Here is a 19,682-nt window from a genome sequence, read left to right on the forward strand (position 1 = left end):
GTGCCAGCTGCTTTCTTCTTTTGAAAACAAGGCCATGGGGACCCATGGGCAGTGTATATGCCTTCAGGCAGGAGAGGACTGATGGAGGAATGATGTGTGCGTGTGGCCATTCCCATGTCTGCGGAGGTGGCTGGTGGCAGCCTTCATTCCCTTCTGCAAGGCCGTTGCCAGCCCCTCCCTACCCTACAAGAACCCCTCCAGCTCCCACTAGTTTCAACATAATTCACAACTACCTGGTGTTACTGAAGGGAAAGACCCAGGCTCAAAGCTGAATGCCACCAGCCAGGGCCCAAGCTTAGCTTCCTGCATTGGCAGAATGCCAGCCTCAGGCTCTCAGACCAAATTTGGAAGCCTATTAATGGCTTTGGTGCAAGGGATCAGCTCCGTACTCTGGTCATCTGAAAACCCCAAGTCAGAGGTGACTTGGTTTTAGGGTCTGGCTTCCTAGTGACTAAGCAGAGCCAGAGCTGATCTCTCTGCCTGCCAGTCCCAGCTACAGAGCTGGGACCAGGGACATATTTGAAGTAACAAGAGGTGACTTGGTTTTAGGGTCTGGCTTCCTAGTGACTAAGCAGAGCCAGAGCTGATCTCTCTGCCTGCCAGTCCCAGCTACAGAGCTGGGACCAGGGACATATTTGAAGTAACAGAGCGGAGGCAGGGGTAACTGGTAATATCTGACAGTTTAGAATGCAGAATGTGATGGGACTGGAATTACAATTCCACACACACACACAGCTGATCTTTCAAGGACTAGCCAGCCCCAGCTTGCTTACTCCAGACTGGGCACTGCCTCTGCCGAACATGAGTGTAGGGAACTTTCCACCCCAGGGCGCGGGGTGGGGAGGGGCTGAAGCAATGGGGGAGTGCAGGTGGTGCTGTGGGGCCGCGACTCCCATGTCAGCCCCATACTGCCCGATTGCCGCGCAGGCATTTCTGGGGCTGGCCGGGATCACTGAACATCAAGGGAAATGTCAGCGCCTGTGCTTAGCACCAGCGTTCCCACAGCCATCCCAAGAAGCACCTATGAATGAGGCACACCCAGAAAAGAAATGGGTAAGATCAGACAATGAGGAAACCCAGGCTGGGGAAAGTGCTTTATATCCTGGTACACCGTGGTGAGCAGAAGCCCAGGCAAGGCATCTACACAGACAGGTGTGTGTGGTTGAGCCCACCAGGTCCCCCTTTCTCTCATCCCAGTCCCTCCCTAAGGTGCTGCCTAGAATTCTGCACACACATTCTTACTTCCAAAGCACAGGGCTTTCTTCCAGATTGCTTTATGAAGGAGGTGTTTAAACCAGAAGGGCAAAGACACTGACACAGAGTTTGGTTTTTATTGTTACGTGTTTGGCTGGGTGCAGAATTACCCTCACCACTCACCACCCCTGGCCTCTTGGGAGGAACAGGCAGAGAGGTGGCTCCAGATGGCTCCTGGCTGCCACTCTAGGCCTCAGGGCTTATACAATGAGCACAGTGGGCTCTAGCTTGCAACAGGAAGTGCAAACTAATTCACAGTCACACTTCACCAGGAGGGAGAGATGGTCTTGGCTGAAGGCACTTTGATCAGGGAGCAACCCCAGTGCCGGAGTTTGTCTTCCTTCTCGTTACTCTGATAAATCTAGACCACTCTGTTGGAGAACCCGCACTGCCAGCAGCTGGAGTTGGTGCACTGACTGAGCAAGGCGTGAGGCCTGCTCACTGGTAGAACTTCTTGTTGGGGCTGTTAGCATGGTCAGCTAGCAGCTGGCATGGGGTGAACTGTTTTCCATAGGCAGCTTCATACTTCTTGAGCCGGTCCACTATCTTCTGGGCGCCATACAGATCCACAAAGCGGAAAGGCCCTGAATAGAGAAAGAGGAGTTCATTGAAGGAGATGCAACACGGGCTCCAGGCTAAAGTGAGCTGCTTTCCCAATCTGCGAGACCAACCTCCAAGACAAGGCGGGAAGCCAAGCCCAAAGACCGCTCCGATGTCTCCCTCTGCAGGTGTGGCCAAGATCCCCTCTTGCAGGCACATGACTGCCTCATTCACAAATCTTGTCACCAGGCGGAACTGGATGTCTTCATCTGAGGAGCTGCCAACAGAGAGATGTTTAGGTAGAAGAAGAGAAAAAGGGGAGGAAAGCCAGACCCACAGATGCAGAATGGAAGTCGGGATGGGTGTATGGGGAGCTCTGTGGGCCGGTTGGTGCTGACCCTCAGAGAAGATGCTGCCTGGGTGGGCCAAACTTTCCCATGGAAAAAGTGGAGAGTAACTTGCCCTAATTAACATGAAACTGAGCACCTAGAACAGGGCCTGGTGCCAAGATAATCAGTATCTCTTTGGCATCAGCAACAGTCAGCTGCTCACAAATGCCAATAAAGATCTGGGAGGGTGAAGGGGCCAAGGAGAATCTGTCCTTCCAGCAGCTCTCTGGGACCTTGCCAGAGAAGGCTGGAACAGGGAGGGCCTTCACCAGACGTGGCCTGGTTCTCACCTCGATGCCAGGCAGAGACCAAGGCAGCACGTGTGAGGGCCTTCCACTTGGAAAGCTACCATGCCAGCATCAGGAGTGGTCCTCCTGTTCAGGTATGGTGGTCACAAAGAAAATGGAAGAGAGCACCATGGCATGTGTATACCTAAGTAACAAACCTGCATATGTATCCCAGAACTTAAAGTATTTAAAAAAAAAAAAAAAAAAAAGAAAGAAAGAAAGAAAATGAAAGAGGGGCTGGGAAACTTTGGGCTGTCAGAGAAAGTCTATTTCCAGGCATTAGCCACTCAAATGGACTTACACTTCAGACTTAGGAGGCAGCTTCAGACTCGCTAAAATACTATCCATGTCAGAATTCAAATCCTTCCTCTTCACACCCTCCTGATAGATGTAAAAGCCCTTCCCAGACTTGCGACCTAAAAGAAGCAAGAAAAGGGAGTGTTACTATTCCTTCTCAGAACGCTGGCCTGGCCAGGCATGGTGGCTTACACCTGTAATCCCAGCACTTTGGGAGGCCGAGGTGGGTGGACCATTTGAGGTCAGGAGTTTGAGACCAGCCTGGCCAACATGGTGAAACCCCATTTCTACTAAAAATACAAAAATTAGCCGGGTGTGGTGGTGGGCGCCTGTAATCCCAGCTACTCAGAAGGCTGAGGCAGGAGAATCGCTTGAACCTGGGAGGTGGAGGTTGCAGTGAGACGAGATCATGCCGCTGCACTCCAGCCTGGGCCACAGAGTGAGACTGTCTCAAAAAACAAAAAACAAAAAAACAACCCTGGCCTGAGAATTCTTGTTTCTGTTGGTCTATTATAAAGCTCTGGCCTCTTCTGAATTCCTGAATTTGTATGTCTAGCTAACCCTAGCAAATTAGTCGTTGTCAGAAGAGTGGGCAGAGGGAAAGATCATCTTGTGACCTGGATCTTGGGCACCTGTGTACCTGGATGAGAAAGGCCACCTGGGTGAGTTTTAACATCCCGATATGCAACACCAGGCCCTAGGACACCCAGGTTGTAATGCTGATTTTGCTATTTTGCCGAGAAAGTCCCCTGTGGGCCTCAACTGTATACTGTGTATTGTGAGCTTATACTTTCTCCCTGCAGCTCGCCAGACAACATGGTAAAGCCCGGATGCAGAGCTTGCTTCTGCACTAGCGCAGATTTCGTCTCTGGGGGATAAAAATGCTTGTCCATCTGGCATAACTTGGACCAGGTGATGCTAGAGCCCCAGAAGGGTAGAACTCTGCCTTTTGTCCATAATCTATAGTCCTAGCCCTTAGAAGGTTCACATGACTGTTTTTTTTTTTTTTTTTTAAATATATAAAGGAAGGGGCCTCACCATGTTGCCCAGGCTGGCCTCAAACTCCTGGGCTCAAGCGATCCTCCCACCTCAGCCTCCTAAGCAGCTAAGACCATAAGTGGTTGCTACCGCACCTGACTCATGAAATCATTTTTGAAATCTCCAATGACAAGGGCTCTGTGTTTAGAAAACTTTCTTCCAGGAGGGCTTCTGTAACTCTTTGGTCTCAGGAACTGCTCAGAACTTTGTAACTAGTGGTGCTAGTTATGTTTCCTTGAGGCTACTCACCTAGGAAGCCCTTGGACACCATCTGTGTCAGCAGTTCTGGGTTTCCGCCTCCAAACCGCTCCCCAAAGACTTTGCCCAGATCTTCCGCCACATGTTTTGCTACATCCACGCCAACTTCATCCACCAGTGTGGCGGCACCCACAGGAAAGCCAAAACTTGTGGTCAGGGAATCCAGCTTCTTCGGGTCAACTCCTTCCTGAACAGGAAGCGAAGCAGGGACCTCTGGGGAAGGGCAGCCCAATTCCCCCCAAAGGGCTCCCTGTACTGGCTCCAAACACTGCCTTGTGTAAAACCCACTTCTGAGTGTCACCTGACCAGGCCCAGGACTGGTGCTATTCATTCAGGGAAGCACAAATAAGTTTGGGGCCACAAGTGGAAAGTCTGAGCCTTCTCTAATCTACAGCAGTTTAAGGACGTTTAGAGATGACTAAATTCTTCATTTTCTTCTTGTTTGCATTTCTGAATCTCAATAATAAGGAGATTCCATGACAGACGGCTGAATGTGTCATGACCAACAGAAGAAACATCATCAAAAAGCAGCACTCAGAGCCCTGTGATCCCCGAGTCTGGTTAAGTGCCCAGAGAGGAGGATCCCTTTCCTCTCCTGCCAGAATGACCTCGATGGCTACTAGAGGGTTCTGTGTGCTGCAGAAACAGATGCAGCACCAGTTGAACCAAGCAGGCCCTGTTCTGGATGGTCCCTTCCTCAGAGAGGTGCAGAAACAGCATAGAAGACATGCTGTGGGGGGCCTTTAGCTTGCTGGAACAGTGAGGGGGCTGCGGGGCGGAGGGAAAGCTCTGCCCCTTTCAATGCAGTATGAGCCCAACTTCCGACTTCTGTGCAGAGAGAGGGCACCAGGGACCTTCCTAGACAAGAGCAGGAGTTGGTATATTAGAAGGCAGCTTGGGCCTTATCTTGACATTGTGAGTTTTGGAGTGACTGAAGGAGTGGAAGATGCCTCAAACACTCTGGAGAGCAATACCAACCTGGAGGATTCGGATGACTTCAGACATCATGGGCGCAAGGCACCTGGTAGTATAGAAGCCAGGTCCATCCTGCCAAGGGAGAGAACATGAGCTCACTGGCCCTGTTGCTGGAACTGAAACACTCTACCTTTCCCAGGGTCACTTCAAAGTCATTTGAAAGTCACTGTAAAACTTAAGGTGACTTAAAATCTCAATCAGAATCCTTAAAAATGAAATTGCAGGGGAAGCCATACTAGGGGTAGCCTGGCTTGAATCAAATAGTACAGCAGATAGTTTCATGGCCACCTTCAAGGTCTGGGATGGCTGGGAGAACCCTGCCACGCCCTAGATACTCCCCACTCCCACCTTGACTCAGTGGGACAGTCAATGCCACCGTCCATCCTGGAGACAACCCAGGGGAAAATCATATCAAAATCTGGTCATTTGCCCCAGAATATTTATAAACAAGCCTGGAGGTAAAAGGAGTCTTATTAGAACTTTTCAAACTCTACAGCTCTGTTACACAGCCCCTTACCTTAACCACAATGATGACCTTCCCCTGCTTGAGACCGACTGCTACAGCTGAAGCACTGGTGTCTCTGGAAGTTTTCTCAGTCGTGATAATCTCCAGCAGCTGCATCTTGTCCACGGGAGAGAAGTAGTGCATGCCGATCACCTGGCAAGGGGAACCAAAAGCCAACAGATTGGAGAATGCGGTTGAGGAATCTAGAGCATTCCTTCTCTGTTAGGAAAACACTAGAAAGAAAGGTGGCTGTGATATAGGAATACTGCTTGACATAGCTGAGTGGTTTGGTTCCACGGGTCTTTGATAAAAGTTTAGTATGTTTAGGGAGAGCATATTGGAATCCTCCTCTTCCATTTGCTTCTAAGGTTTTTCACTACAGACATCAGATCCTCCCACAATCAGTGCCAAAACCACAGCTCGAGTCCAAACTAGATTTATTGGGGAACAACGGATGAAGGCTCCACTTATATTAATGATACTGATAGGTTAGATAAGAGGATCCATTTTTTGGGGAGGGGGCGGGGCAGGCAGAAGAATTAATGTGTTGGGCTGTCAGAGATGTATTTGCATTTTACACAGATGGGTCTCACCACCAGGATACTAGATTTAACTAACACTCCTCAACAATCAGATGCATTTAAGACTCATTAAACCAGCAGTTCTCCACGTGTAGCACCCGGGCCCAACAAGCACTGTCGTCACCTGGGAGCATTAGGCGTGCACGTTCTCAGGCGTAGCCCAGCCCTCCTGAATCAGAAACTCCATGGGTGGGGCCCAGATTTGTTTCAATAATCCCTCCTGGTGATTCTGATGCGTGCTAAAGTTTCAGAGAACCCCCTCAATGAGCTAACAGCTACACCGTCTTCACAACAGAACTGTGGTGAAAGAAGTCTAATTCATTTATTTATAGTTTTGCTTTCTCCCTCTCACTTTAGCTATAAGGTACAACAAGTAATATCTATAATTTTTGGCTGCTCATTATCTACCTGCTTTTCAATACATTTACCACTCATTCCTTACATTTAATCCATTACAACCCTGTGAACTGGTCAGCCTAATTATCTAGATGAGGAAAAAAGGTATCAAGAAGTTGGCAGTTCAGAGTCAGTCAGCATATGACGGGGTGGGATTCCATTACAGGTCTGTCTGTCTCCAATGCCATTATGTAATACACAGATCAATTAAATGTTATGTAAACTTATCAGTCCAAAAGTTGTTTCTAACCCCGACAGTGTTCTTTTAGTTACGTCTGAAATACTTAGGACCTGATTCAGACTCAGTACTCCTGAGCAAAAGAATTAGCCTTTATTGACATAGAATTTCTATATAATAAAATGCACAGATCTTAAAAGTGTTCACATCAATGAGTTTTGACAACTGTATATACATCCATATAATCACTACCCCAAGCAAAATACATTTACATCACTCAGAAAGTTGTGCCAAAGATGACCAACGCATCCTGGATGGCTGGGGATTTCCCAACTGTGGCACTGAGAGTCCTGTGTCCCTTGGTCCCAGGCAAACCAAGATGGTTGGTCACCCTATTTTGCCTTTTTGGCCTTACTTTTAAATGAATGACATAAGGCAAGCAGGTGAGAAAAGCTATCCTGGATATTTGGAGGCCAGAGCTGCGAAGTGTGATGCTTGTTCTGCTCCGATGGTGGGGAGAGGTTAGCATCAAATGAACAGCAACGGCATTGCCTGTACTGATTTTAGATGCCACACAGATGTCTTGAGTGATATGACACGATCAGACTGTCCATCTGTAGACTATCAGCTGCCACTTCTCCCTATGACCTTTATCCTGCCATCACTCAGCCTGCCTCTGTCAGGTCCCCGCATCACTTCTAATCTGCTGTGTGCCAGGAAACTAGATTACCTTGCATTAGCAAGCTAGAAGAGTAGGAATAGGCTTTTGTGTTTTCAGTGCATAGAATTTATATTAACACTTTCAGCTGCTTAAAGCTCTTTTATAATTCCTGCCTACCTTCAGCTGGTTCTGGTTAGCAGAGGCTAACTGGTATCCTCCAGAGAAGTGAGTTGTTTTACTTCTCTTTGAATGATTTCACTTCCCCTTAATTACTCTGGTTGAGAGCAAAAATAAATTTCTGGGCATCATTCCAAATACTCACAGAAAGTGCTTCTATATAACCCAGCCCTTTCATGTCCTGGGGTAGAAGGTGTAAGCAAACCCACAGGCAGACACATCCCACCATTCCTGCCATTCCCTGGAGTTGGAACCAAACCTGTTCTAAACAGTCACTGACTCTGCTCTGTAGCCAAACTGATATTTTGGAGCATCCTTTCTTAAGGCCTATCCCTCAATGCCTAATTGTAGGATACAGGTAGGCTTTATATCCTGAACCTGAAAAACAATGCTCATTTGGGATTCTTGAAAAGGATATTTTTTGTTGTACTTTACTTATTCCTGCATCTCACACTAGTCATGGTATTAGCATTTATGTGTCCAGTGTTTAGGAACCACCCGCATCCACTTCGTAATCCAGACCTGCCTCTTCTGTACTCAAGCTCTAAGCCTTTATCAGTGAATCTGAAGCAATAAAACATCTCAGGATTTTTCTCTGTTCCGAGTTTACCTTCTCAGGTCTTTTGCTGACAGCAGCAATTTCACTGATTGGGAGAGCAGATGTGTTACTGGCAAAGATACAGTGATCTGGAATCACCTGCAGGGGAAAAGCATTTAACAATGTGTCAGGTAGGCCTGGGAGATGATTAGAGGCCATGGCAAAGCTAATGAGTGACACCTGGGCTCAGCCCACTCTCTCACCCCCAACTGCTCAGACAGTAGATGTCACTCACCCAGACATTGACGGATCACCTAGGGGTTTTTGTGTTGGGGAAGATGTTGACCTTGTTCCTTTTCCCATTCTGCCTTCCTCTAGTTGTGACCCATCATGAGGTCACCTTATCCTGACCTAGAGACTACATCTCAGCAGTTGGGTCAATAAAACAGAACAACACTGAAAAGATCACCTTGAATCGCAATTCATTCAACACCCAGCATGGGTGTCAACTCCTCTTTTGTTTGGATCTGCCCTGGAGTCTGGAAGCTTATGAAACACTCCCCCACTTCACCTTTATAAGAACAAGCCAAAATGTGCATGCTTGTCTCATTTTATACAGTGTGTTACTAAAAAATGGCATACCACTATAATTATAGCTACAGGACACAAATACTAGTAACTATTAGCTTCATCAACCTGGAGAAAAGTCTCTAATGCAGATTGTCTCAGCATTCTAGCCACGATCCCAACTTACTCATGTTTTTATTTATTTATTTTATTTTTATTATTTTTTTAAGACAGTCTCACTCTGTTGCCCAGGCTGGAGTGTAGTGGTGCAGTCCAGGCTCACTGCAACCTCCGCCTCCCAGTTATTCATGTTTTTATTCAGATGGCTGGATGAAAAACGTGAAAGGGACACCTGTCAAATGTGTGCAAACCTGGAATAGGCAGAATCCTAACAGAGATGAGAATCAAGGAGGAAGACACATTCAACACTGAAAAGCTGAGTACAAAATAAGATTATAATGCAATAAAAGTACTGCATTAAGATTAAAAAAAAAAAAAAAGGAAAGAACTCTGTGGGTACTTGAAGGACAAGACCTGGCTTGGCAGTATTTGTGGTAAAGATCCCATGATTTTAGTTAATCAAGAGTGGAGGGTGGGCACGGTGGCTAAACAATTATAATTCCAATACTTCAGGAGGCCAAGGATGGAGGATTGCTTGAGGCCAGGAGTTCAAGACCAACCTCGGCATCATAGTGAGACCTTATATCTACAACAAATAACTTTTTTTTTTTTTTTTGAGACAGAGTCTCGCTTTTTCGCCCAGGCTGGAGTGTAGTGGTGTGATCTCAGCTCACTGCAAGCTTTGCTGCCCAGGTTCAAGCAATTCTCCTGCCTCAGCCTCCCAAGCAGCTGAGATTACAGGCGCCTGCCACTGCGCCTGGCTAATTTTTTTGTAGTTTTTAGTAGAGACGGGGTTTCATCATCTTAGCCAGGCTGGTCTTAAACTCCTGACCTTGTGATCCACCTGCCTCGGCCTCCCAAAATGCTGGGATTACAGGTGTGAGCCAGAGCGCCTGGCCTTACAAAAAATAACTTTAAAAAATTAGCCAAGCATGGTGGCACATACCCATAGTCCTAGTTACTCAGGAGGCTGAAGTGAGAGGCTCACTTGAGCCCAGGAGCTTAAGGTTACAGTGAGCTGTGATCATGCCACTGCACTGCAGCCTGGGTGACAGATTGAGACCCTGTCTCTAAAAAAAAAAAAAAAAAAAAAAAAAAGTGGAATGAATTGACAGTACAGCATGACTGTCAGAAAGCTTACATAGTGTCAGATTACTTTCTTAGTAATATAGTGTCTAATGCTGGTGGTGAAATCCTTTCTGAAGAGCAAACTAATGTCTCCAAAGCTGGCTGGCAAACATTCTTCCCTTCCTTGGACATGTATGTCTTCTCTCCCAGCTAGAAGTAGAGTCTGTTTCCCTTCTCCTTGAATCTGGGCTGGTCTTGTGACTTGTTTTTATCAACAGAATGCAGCAGAAGTTACCCTGCCAGTTCCAGGCCTACCTAGCCCTGTGAGGCCCGGTAGCCTCTTTTTTAATTTTTTAAATTATTTATCTTCTTTTATTCCTGACAATAAACTTAGGAAGCTCAGCAGCTTCTGCTTTTGTACTCTTGGAAGCCTGCAGCCACACTACAAAGAAGTTCTGGTGAGATGACTAAGTGAGGACAGGCCATGAGAGATGTGGGGGAAGCAGTGAGGTGCCCCAGCCGAGCTTCCTGCGGAATGCAGCCCAGGAGTGACCCCAGCCTTGACATCAATGGACTTAAGCACCACTGTCTCTGCAGCGCCCTGCCCAGATTGCAGAATTGTGAAAAGATAGTTGTAAACACAGCAGTAGAACACTGAGACATGAGGAAGATACTAGAGAGGACAACCGAAACAGGGGTGGTCTAGAGATAATGCCTGTGGAACAATGTCCAAGGAATGGGTTTTGTTACCTCTGTGGGCAATAAGAGAAGATACTGTTTGTTTGTTTATTTATTTTGAGACAGAGTCTTGCTTTGTGGTACTCTTATCTTTTGTAATGAGTTCACTGCTCATTATATCCAGCATGTTGCCAAGTCAGAATCATTTCATGTTCACCTTTCGGTAACCCACATTCTGTTTATCCAACTATAGACTAGCTTAGGCCTTGGACCTCATGCCTGAATTACTGCTATTACTCCTCGGAGCTCACTCTTCCTACTCCCCACTTCAAGTACTTGTTTTGTTCATGTCAGTCCATCTCAAGAAGTGGCTATGGAGAACATTTGGGAGCTGGGCCAAGGCAGCATTTCCACAGAACAAGCATCTGGAGGAACTGTCCTCCCCTATTTCCTTTGCAGCCTTAGACCTGAAGAGGTTTGGTTATGGCTTTTGGCTAACCAAAAAATCTTAAAGCATCTGGCTATACTTTGTGAGGTTACCTGTATGTTTGGGTGACAGAGTTCCTACATGAATAAGGTGAACGAACCCTAATTTTCTTCCTTTAGGATTTAGATTTGACCTTTATAACATATGCAGTGTGCATGAGCACACATAAAAACTTAACGTTTGATAATGAAAAGTCCTTTCTTTTTTGGAGATGGAGTCTCGCTCTGTCGCCCAGGCTGGAGTGCAGTGGCGCGATCTCGGCTCACTGCAACCTCCGCCTCCCGGGTTCCAGCGATTCTCCTGCTTCAGCCTCCCGAATAGCTGGGACTACAAGTGCATGCCACCATGCCCGGCTAATTTTTGTATTTTGTAGTAAAGATGGGGTTTCACCATATTGGCCAGTCTGGTCTCGAACTCCTGACCTCGTGATCCGCCCGCCTCAGCCTCCCAAACTGCTGGGATTACAGGCGTGAGCCACCATGCCCAGTCTTTGAATAGTCCTTTTTTAAAAGCAACCATGAGTTTCCTATAGCTCCTTTAAAAAAAAAATCTCTGTTTTCTGTTCACTACACTAGGATTCAAGTATAACAGCCCCTTGCTTACCGCTTCTACTTCCTTTAGCACTCTGTGCTTAAGACTAAGGTCCTCAAACACAGCTTCAATCACCATGTCGGCCTTTTCAAAACCTTGGTAATCAAGCTGCCCAGTCAGGTTGCTGAAGATGGAATCCCTTTCAAATGATGTTAGAGCTTTCTTCTTCACTTTGTCATTTAATCTAGAAAAAACACATTCCTAGTTAGATGGGAAGAAAAGGAAACTAATGTTTACTTGAGTGTCCATGGGCCAGAGCACACATGTGTTTTTCCCCAACTCTGTGAGGTAGTTGTTCTATTACTCCCATTCTGAGGGAGACTTTCGAGTTGTTTAAAGAGTCTCAGAGGGACCTATGGTCAAATAGCTTGAGAAGGGAGGGTGCTAGAATTCAGACATGTTAACTCCCAAGTACACATTCTTTCTACCATAGAATGCCTCCAAATGCCCAACTTACATAAACTAAATCACTCTTAAACCAGTTAAATTTGCCAAGAGGAGTAAATAACATGAATACTAGAATGGCAAAACAAAAGAGCAGTTCTGGTAATTCTCTACCTATGACAGGGGAAGCAGCCAAAGTGTGTCTGAGACCACATGGTTTTATATTTGCTTATCGCAAATATATAATTTTATGTTATTCTGTAGTTGCAATCTTCTTTTTTTTTTTTTTTTTTGAGACGGAGTCTTGCTCTGTTGCCCAGACTGGAGTGCAGTGGCACGATCTCGGCTCACTGCAACCTCTGTCTCCTGGGTTCAAGCAATTCTCTGCCTAAGCCTTCTGAGTAGCTGGGATTACAGGCGCCGACCACCGTGCCTGGCTAATTTTTTTTTTTTTCAGTCGAGATGGGGTTTCACCATCTTGGCCAGGCTGGTCTTGAACTCCTGACCTCATGATCCATCTGCCTCGGCTTCCCAAAGTGGTGGGATTACAGGCGTGAGCCACCACGCCCGGCCTGTAGTTGTAATCTTCTAAAGAACAGAGACCAAGCATTATTTCCTATATTCTCCATCTACTTCCCACTCATTACCTAGTAGCACATTGCACTGATTAGATAAAATAGTATCTCAAGGTTTCTTTTTTCCCACAGGGAGCAGAAAAGGATTCCTGTTATTAAGTCATTTAACTGATTATTTTTTGTTGCCAAGGGAAGCAGGCTCTCTTAGATTCCATCTGACCACACTTTCAGAATGAATCACCTAGAGTTTTCCTCTAAATGAAGAATGAAGCTAAACCCCATTCACTAATTTCCTTAACCAAAAGAAAAATTAAGGCCACAAGATAAATACAAAGTATTCAAATAAGGTCTTAAGGGCCGGGCATGGTGGCTCACACCTGTAATCCCAGCACTGTGGGAGGCTGCAGCGGGTGGATCACTTGAGGCCAGGAGTTCAAGACCAGCCTGGCCAACATGGTGAAATCCCATCTCTACAAGAAAAACAAAAATCAGGCCGGGCGCGGTGGCTCAAGCCTGTAATCCCAGCACTTTGGGAGGCCGAGTCGGGCGGATCACGAGGTCAGGAGATCGAGACCATCCTGGCTAACACGGTGAAACCCTGTCTCTACTACAAAATACAAAAAACTAGCCAAGCGAGGTGGTGGGTCGCCTGTAGTCCCAGCTACTCGGGAGGCTGAGGCAGGAGAATGGGGTAAACCCGGGAGGTGGAGCTTGCAGTGAGCTGAGATCCGGCCACTGCACTCCAGCCTGGGCGATAGAGCGAGACTCCGTCTCAAAAAAAAAAAAAAAAAAAAAAAAATCAGCTGTGCGTGGTGGCGCATGCATGTAGTCTCAGCTATTTGTGAGGCTGAGGCAGGAGAATTGCTTGAACCCGGGAGGCAGAGGTTGCAGTGAGCCAAGATCGCACCATTGTGCTCCAGCCTGGGCAACAAAGTGAGACTCTGTCTGAAAAGAAACAAAAACATCAAATAAGGTTTTAAAAGTATCGGCTCAAACCTTTTGTTTTTGATAATCAGGACAGCAGTCAGCAAACAAGATACTTGTCAGCATTCAAAACATTATTAGTTGCTCTAATTCTAATGCCCGATTAAACGATTCCCAAGAGAGGACAGGAACTATTATGTCCCAAGTCAGCCATGTGGTGAGCAGCACTCACCAGAACTTGATGTTTCTACGACAAAAAGGGGAACTCAGTACACTATTCAAGAGAGATTGGGGGAGGAAATTATTTTAGAGCAACAATTTCTTACTTTGGTGATGGCATGGAATGCTGTTTGGGATGCTTGCATGCTAGTTTCAGGGCACTGCTGCTATCTAGCACATGCCATTTTTTTGGTCAGAATCTTCTATTACAACTTGTTATCTTACAATAATCTGCCAACATGATGAAACCTGCCAGATCCTGGTTAGCATTATGGCAGCAATATGTGAGTTTCTCTGCAGAAAAGGGATAACAACATGCTTAAGCTATCTAATCCATTTAAGAAACAAAAAAGCTCACTCAGCTAAAACTCACATGCAGGATGGTTTAAGTGCAGCCAGCTTGTCCATTAAATGTGAGCAGAAAACTGATCAAACCAACCTCCCATTTGGCCAAGCTGCTGCTCCATCTTTCCCTGTGCAAAACAGGCAGTATGTGTGTGGTGGTGACAGAGGCAGGAGGTGAGGAGGGGGAATAATATTCCCCCTTTATTAATTCAGAGGTAAGATGGAGATAGTCTGTAAAGCCACAGACACTGTGGAGGAATCAGTTTATGGCTTCTCTCTGTAATGCCAGTCAGGAAATACAAGGCTCAAGAGTCCTGATCCTGGCCCTGCCTTGCCCCTGCAATTACCGCCCATTTCCTTACATCCTAACCTCACTCAGTCTTCTCAACAGAGACAGTCATGCCGTTTCAATAATCCTTAACAATAGAGCAATTACATGCAAACTGTATCAAAATCCGCAGGCCTGATACTAAAGTGTAAAATGGCATTAACAAGTATCTACTAGATAAGATTTTCCCTTCTGTATTCAAAGACTAGACTCCAAGGATGTTAATTGTCTATAATATCTGTAACAAAACGAAGTCAAAGAAGGAACTGGCATTTCTAAAAATCAAAAGAAACTTGGCTTCACTACGGAGTATCTAGAACTTACTATGTTCAGGAAAAAGGAATCTGTGATGACAAAAACAAACAAAAAACCCACCAAGCCACCACAAAAACCAACCAAGAAAAAATGGACATTCTAACTCTTGCAAAGAGAGAGAGCAGGCTTACCCTTTGAATACTTGTTGCTGTCCTCGGTCTAGCCCAGTGAGGGTGGCATCTTTAAGTATAGTCTTTAGCCCCTTATCTACGGAGACTTGGGCGATGCCTGCTCCCATCAGCCCTGCACCAAGAATAGCCAGATGCCTGCAAGGAAAGGATGAAATGACTTTCGGTAAACTGATCTCAATCATTTCAGTAAAAGTGGAAGATTGCCTAAGTTATTCAATAAATCAACTAATGCAGGCACAACTATAAGGTGTTTCAAATAATTTTTATTTATTAAAAACACAGCTTTAATAAATGATTGATTTTAAAAGTTAAGTGCAAAAACCCACCAAGTCTAAATGATTGATTTTAAAAGTTAAGTGCAAAAACCCACCAGGTCTAAAAGAACTGGTCTACCCAAGATAGAATTATACTAATCTTCAATCATGCTTCGGAATCACTGAAAACAAAACAACCAGTTTATGTTTAAGTCAACATGAGTATTTTTTTTTTCCGAACAAAAGCCAACTTGCAGTGATATGCCCAAAAAGACCAACCTCTTTTCTTATTGAACAACTTATTTGTTAGTGATTTTGACTATCTGCCAGTCATCTTTCTTTGTTTTTTTGTTTTTTTTTTTTGAGACAGTTTTGCTCTGTTGCCCAGGCTGGAGTGCAGTGGCCGGATCTCAGCTCCCTGCAAGCTTCGCCTCCTGGGTTTACGCCATTCTCCTGCCTCAGCCTCCCGAGCAGCTGGGACTACAGGCGCCCGCCACCTCGCCCGGCTAGTTTTTTGTATTTTGTAGTAGAGACGGGGTTTCACCGTGTTAGCCAGGATGGTCTCGATATCCTGACCTCGTGATCCGCCCGTCTCGGCCTCCCAAAGTGCTGGGATTACAGGCTTAAGCCACCGCGCCCGGCCAGTCATCTTTCTTTCTTTTTTTGAGAGACATGGTTTTGCCCCCTCACCCAGGCTGGAGTACAGTGGTATAATCCTAGGCTCACTGCAGCCTTGAACTCCTGGGTACAAGTGATCCTTCCGCCTCAGTCTCCTGAGTAGCTCGGACTAAAGGTGTGTATCACCACTCCTGGCTAATTTTTAAGTTTTTTTGTAGGGATAGGGTCTCACTATGATGCCCAGGCTGGTCTCAAACTCCTGGCCTGGCCTCAAATGATCCTTGCACATGAGCCTCCCAAAGAGCTGGGATTACAGGTGTGAGCCATCGTGTAATCTTTCATTTCCCCCAAAATCTGTGCCTTTATCACTCCTTGTCTGGATGAGTTCAAAGTCTCCTCCACAGTCTCTTTGCTTCCAGACCTTACCCCTTCCTTAAACACCTCCACATATGCACATTGCTACCTTTTTTTGCCCCTGAATTCCTCTAGAACTTCTCAGGACCACTTGATTTACCCCACAGTATTCTGGAATGGCTTCGTGTCCATTATTTGTCTCCTCAATTAAATTCGAAGCCTTTTGAGGACCAGAGATCATTATCTGCTTATTCATTTTAGTTCCCTATAGTTCTGGAATAATTTGCCATATTTACATAGTAAATAACTAAGAAAAATTTTTAAAGAATCTCTTCATAAAAGAAGCCCAAGTTTACAGCATTGTTATTCCAATTACAGTTGTAATGAAGGATAAAGTTTCATTCCTAACCATTCTGATTATAATGTTTAAAAATCACACTAAAGTCCTGAAAAGGAAATCTAACTTCAAGTCCTAGGAGCATCTTCTAAATGCAGCTTTGTAATAGTACAAATATTTACATGGTGAGTGAGAAGTAATTGTGGGACAATGAGAAAATACAGTAGAGAAACAAAAAATCGGGACTGAAAAAAAAAGATTGATACATTTGCTACATCAAAATTAAAAATTTCTGTTTTGGCCAGGCACAGTCGCTTACGCCTGTATTCCCAGCAATTTGGGAGGCCGAGGAAGGCAGATCACAAGGTCAGGAGTTCAAGACCAACCTCACCAAAATACAAAAATAAAAAAATTAGCCGGGTGTGGTGGTGCGCACCTGTAATCCCAGCTACTCAAGAGGCTGAGGCAGGAGAATCGCTTGAACCTGGGAGGCGGAGGTTGCAGTGAGCTGAGATTGTGCCACTGCATTCCAGCCTGGGTGACAGAGCGAAACTCCATCTAAAAAAAAAAAAAAAAAATTCCGTTTGACAAATGACCCCACAAAATTAAGACAACCATAGAATGGGAAGAATTTGTGACATATATAGCAGACAAAGGATACTACTGGAAAAATAGAACATGCATATATCAATTTAAAAAGACAACCAAATAAAATGGGCAAGGGATATAAAGCAATTCATAAAAGAACAAAACAAATTGTCAATAAAGATGCTCAATTTCAGCCAGACATGATAGCTCATGCCTGTAATCCTAACACTTTAGGAGGCCTAGGAGGGAGGATCGCTTGAGCTCAGGAGTTCGAAATCAGCCTGGGCAACACAGTGAGACCTCATCTCTATTAAGAAAATAATAATAATAAAAAGATGTTCAATTTCCCTAATAATTGGGGCGATGCAAATTAAAATGAGATACATCAGACTGGCATTTTTTTTTTTAAGATGGAGTTTCACTCTTGCTGCCCAGGCTGGAGTGCAATGGTGTGATCTCGGCTCACTGCAACCTCCGCCTCCCAGTTCAAATGATCCTCCTGTCTCAGCCTCCTGAGTAGTTGGGATTACAGGTGCCTGCCACCACACCCAGATAATTTTTGTATTTTTAGTAGAGATGGGGTTTCACCATGTTGGCCAGGCTGGTCTCGAACTCCTGACCTCAGGTGATCCACCCACCTAGGACTCCCAAAGTGCTGGGATTACAGGCCTGAGCCACTGCACCTGGCCAAGTATCAGTTAGGATGTACAAAAAATTGGTTCTTTCATGCATGGTTGATGGAAGTACACTTTGTCCTACTTTGGGGGGGTTCTTTGGTTTTGTTAGAACCAAGAACTGCATACTCTATAACCTAGTAATTCTACTTGTCATTATCTACTTTACAGAGATGCACTTAAATACAAGATGACATGCTGTGATGAACAGCTGTATAATAATGTTTGTAATGAAAAATTGGTAACAGCGAGTAATTCATCAATAGGGGATTAAAATGAAGGAGTTACCTGATATGTATCAATCTACATCTCCAAGTCATATCACTGAGTAAAAAGTACAAGCTACAGAATCCATACGGAAGGATTCGCTTTATGTTAAAATATATCGTACAGGCCAGGCATGTACGATCCTAGTGCTTTCGGAGGCTGAGGCAGGAGGACTGCTTGAGGCCAGGATTTTGAGACTAGCCTGGGCAACTTAGCAAGAACTCATCTCTACAAATTATTTGAAAATTAGCCGGGTGTGGTGGTGTGCGCCTCTAGTCTCAGCTACACAGGAGACAGAGGTGGGAAGACTGCTTGAGCCCAGGAGTTATGGTGAGCCGTGATTATGCCATTGCACTCCAGCCTGCGTGACAGAATGAGACACTGTCTCTAAAAAAGCAAACCTGCCCCCCCTCCTCCAACCAAAAAAATCCCATAAACACAAAACAGTATCTTATAATCTTATTTATGATAGTTTTTTTGAAAGGAGAAAAAGAATGCATTATTTGCTAGGTTGTTTTTTGTTTGTTTGTTTGTTTGATGGGAGGGCATTTGCTGGAATGTAAACTTCAGCTGTAACAATAATAGTAAAATCTAAAACTGTCTTTAAAGCTTTTTTGTTATAACAGAGTCCACAGCTAAAATATCACTCATTTCTTAACTGTTACGCTCTGCTTCATTAACACCAGAATTTTCATGATGGCTTTATAGTTGTTTAATATTTGTCTACAACAATGTAGAGTTAAATTAACACACTTCACAATCTACGGAATCCTTCTGGTAAACATCTTCAGCACCCCCAAAATGACCCACTTGTGTAATTACCCAGCAGGCTAACATCTATGGTGCATGACGCTTTATAAGCCAACTGCTGGGTGACATGAACTTTTGAGGGTTGGTTACAAAGAAATGTTGTGATTTGAAGAATGCATAACATGGCACCTTGTCTGTATACTAATTTGTAGCTCAGCATTTTTCTTTTTTTCACAAGTACTGTTCTTCACTTATTAGAACTGATGGAATGCATTATTCATATGAAAGATTAATTTGTAAAGAGACAATCAATAAGGAATTCCAGTTGTCATCCAAGGCAAGAGGGAAGTGGCCTAGAGAGATGAAAGTAGAAGAATTACTGACAACTGGGAAAGCAGGAAGGAGGACACCCTATCTACAATGTTCATTATTCAATTTTCAGTTTAACATATTCTGCCTTGGGTACTTATAGCTTATTCTTCATTTCTAAGATGATGCTACCTTTTTCTTCAATATCTTTCCCAAGTTAGGTCAACTCCTACATTTATCCTGTTTTTCTGTCCATTAAAGTTCTGAGTTTTAAAATTTTTTATTCAAGGTAGCTTTTTTTCTCTTCTGCAAATGCTGATTCAAGAACATTTAAATCAAGTTTGGTAGTGTTCTGTTATAGTCTTCTTCTGCATTGTGGTTGTTTTTTTGGGGACAGAATTTTTAAAAACTCAAGTATTCTGATTCTCATTTTCTCTTTTTTTCTTATATTGCCTTTTTGCAGGTGCTGTCTTTCTTTTTTGTGTACTTACTACACAATACCACCTTCTCCAAGGGGTATTTTATGGTTACATGGAGATGTGTACTATCGCCATACAACAATAAATGCTTAGGCAAGAAGAGTCTGGAGTTAATAATAAATTAAGACACTAGGTTTCTTAATTTAAGAGTACCCTCTTCTGCTGCAAAGTGCAGTTTCTTTAATTGACAGCATTCTTTGTGTACATGGAGGGATGTGGTGGGGAGGGGTAGAAGTCGGTGTGTCT

The 19,682-nt window shown here is 44.7% G+C and overlaps 1 protein-coding gene across 2 annotated transcripts in view; it reads right to left on the reverse strand.

The window, feature by feature from the left end:
• Positions 1-1,311: 1,311 nt before the first annotated feature.
• Positions 1,312-19,682, reverse strand: part of HADHA (hydroxyacyl-CoA dehydrogenase trifunctional multienzyme complex subunit alpha) — a 57,861-nt gene continuing 39,490 nt past the window's right edge. For both annotated transcript variants that reach the window (XM_003908367.3, XM_009183825.2), the window contains exons 12-20: positions 14,807-14,941; positions 11,598-11,769; positions 8,147-8,233; positions 5,556-5,696; positions 5,042-5,110; positions 4,055-4,250; positions 2,772-2,886; positions 1,926-2,071; positions 1,312-1,838 (exon numbers count right to left, since the gene is read on the reverse strand). In XM_003908367.3, the coding sequence (XP_003908416.1) occupies positions 1,693-1,838; positions 1,926-2,071; positions 2,772-2,886; positions 4,055-4,250; positions 5,042-5,110; positions 5,556-5,696; positions 8,147-8,233; positions 11,598-11,769; positions 14,807-14,941 (1,207 nt within the window). In that variant the 3' untranslated portion in view covers positions 1,312-1,692. The remainder of the gene's footprint in view (positions 1,839-1,925; positions 2,072-2,771; positions 2,887-4,054; positions 4,251-5,041; positions 5,111-5,555; positions 5,697-8,146; positions 8,234-11,597; positions 11,770-14,806; positions 14,942-19,682) is intronic.

This window comes from Papio anubis, chromosome 14 (assembly GCF_008728515.1).
Source record: "Papio anubis isolate 15944 chromosome 14, Panubis1.0, whole genome shotgun sequence".
Classification (NCBI taxonomy): Eukaryota; Metazoa; Chordata; class Mammalia; order Primates; family Cercopithecidae; genus Papio; species Papio anubis.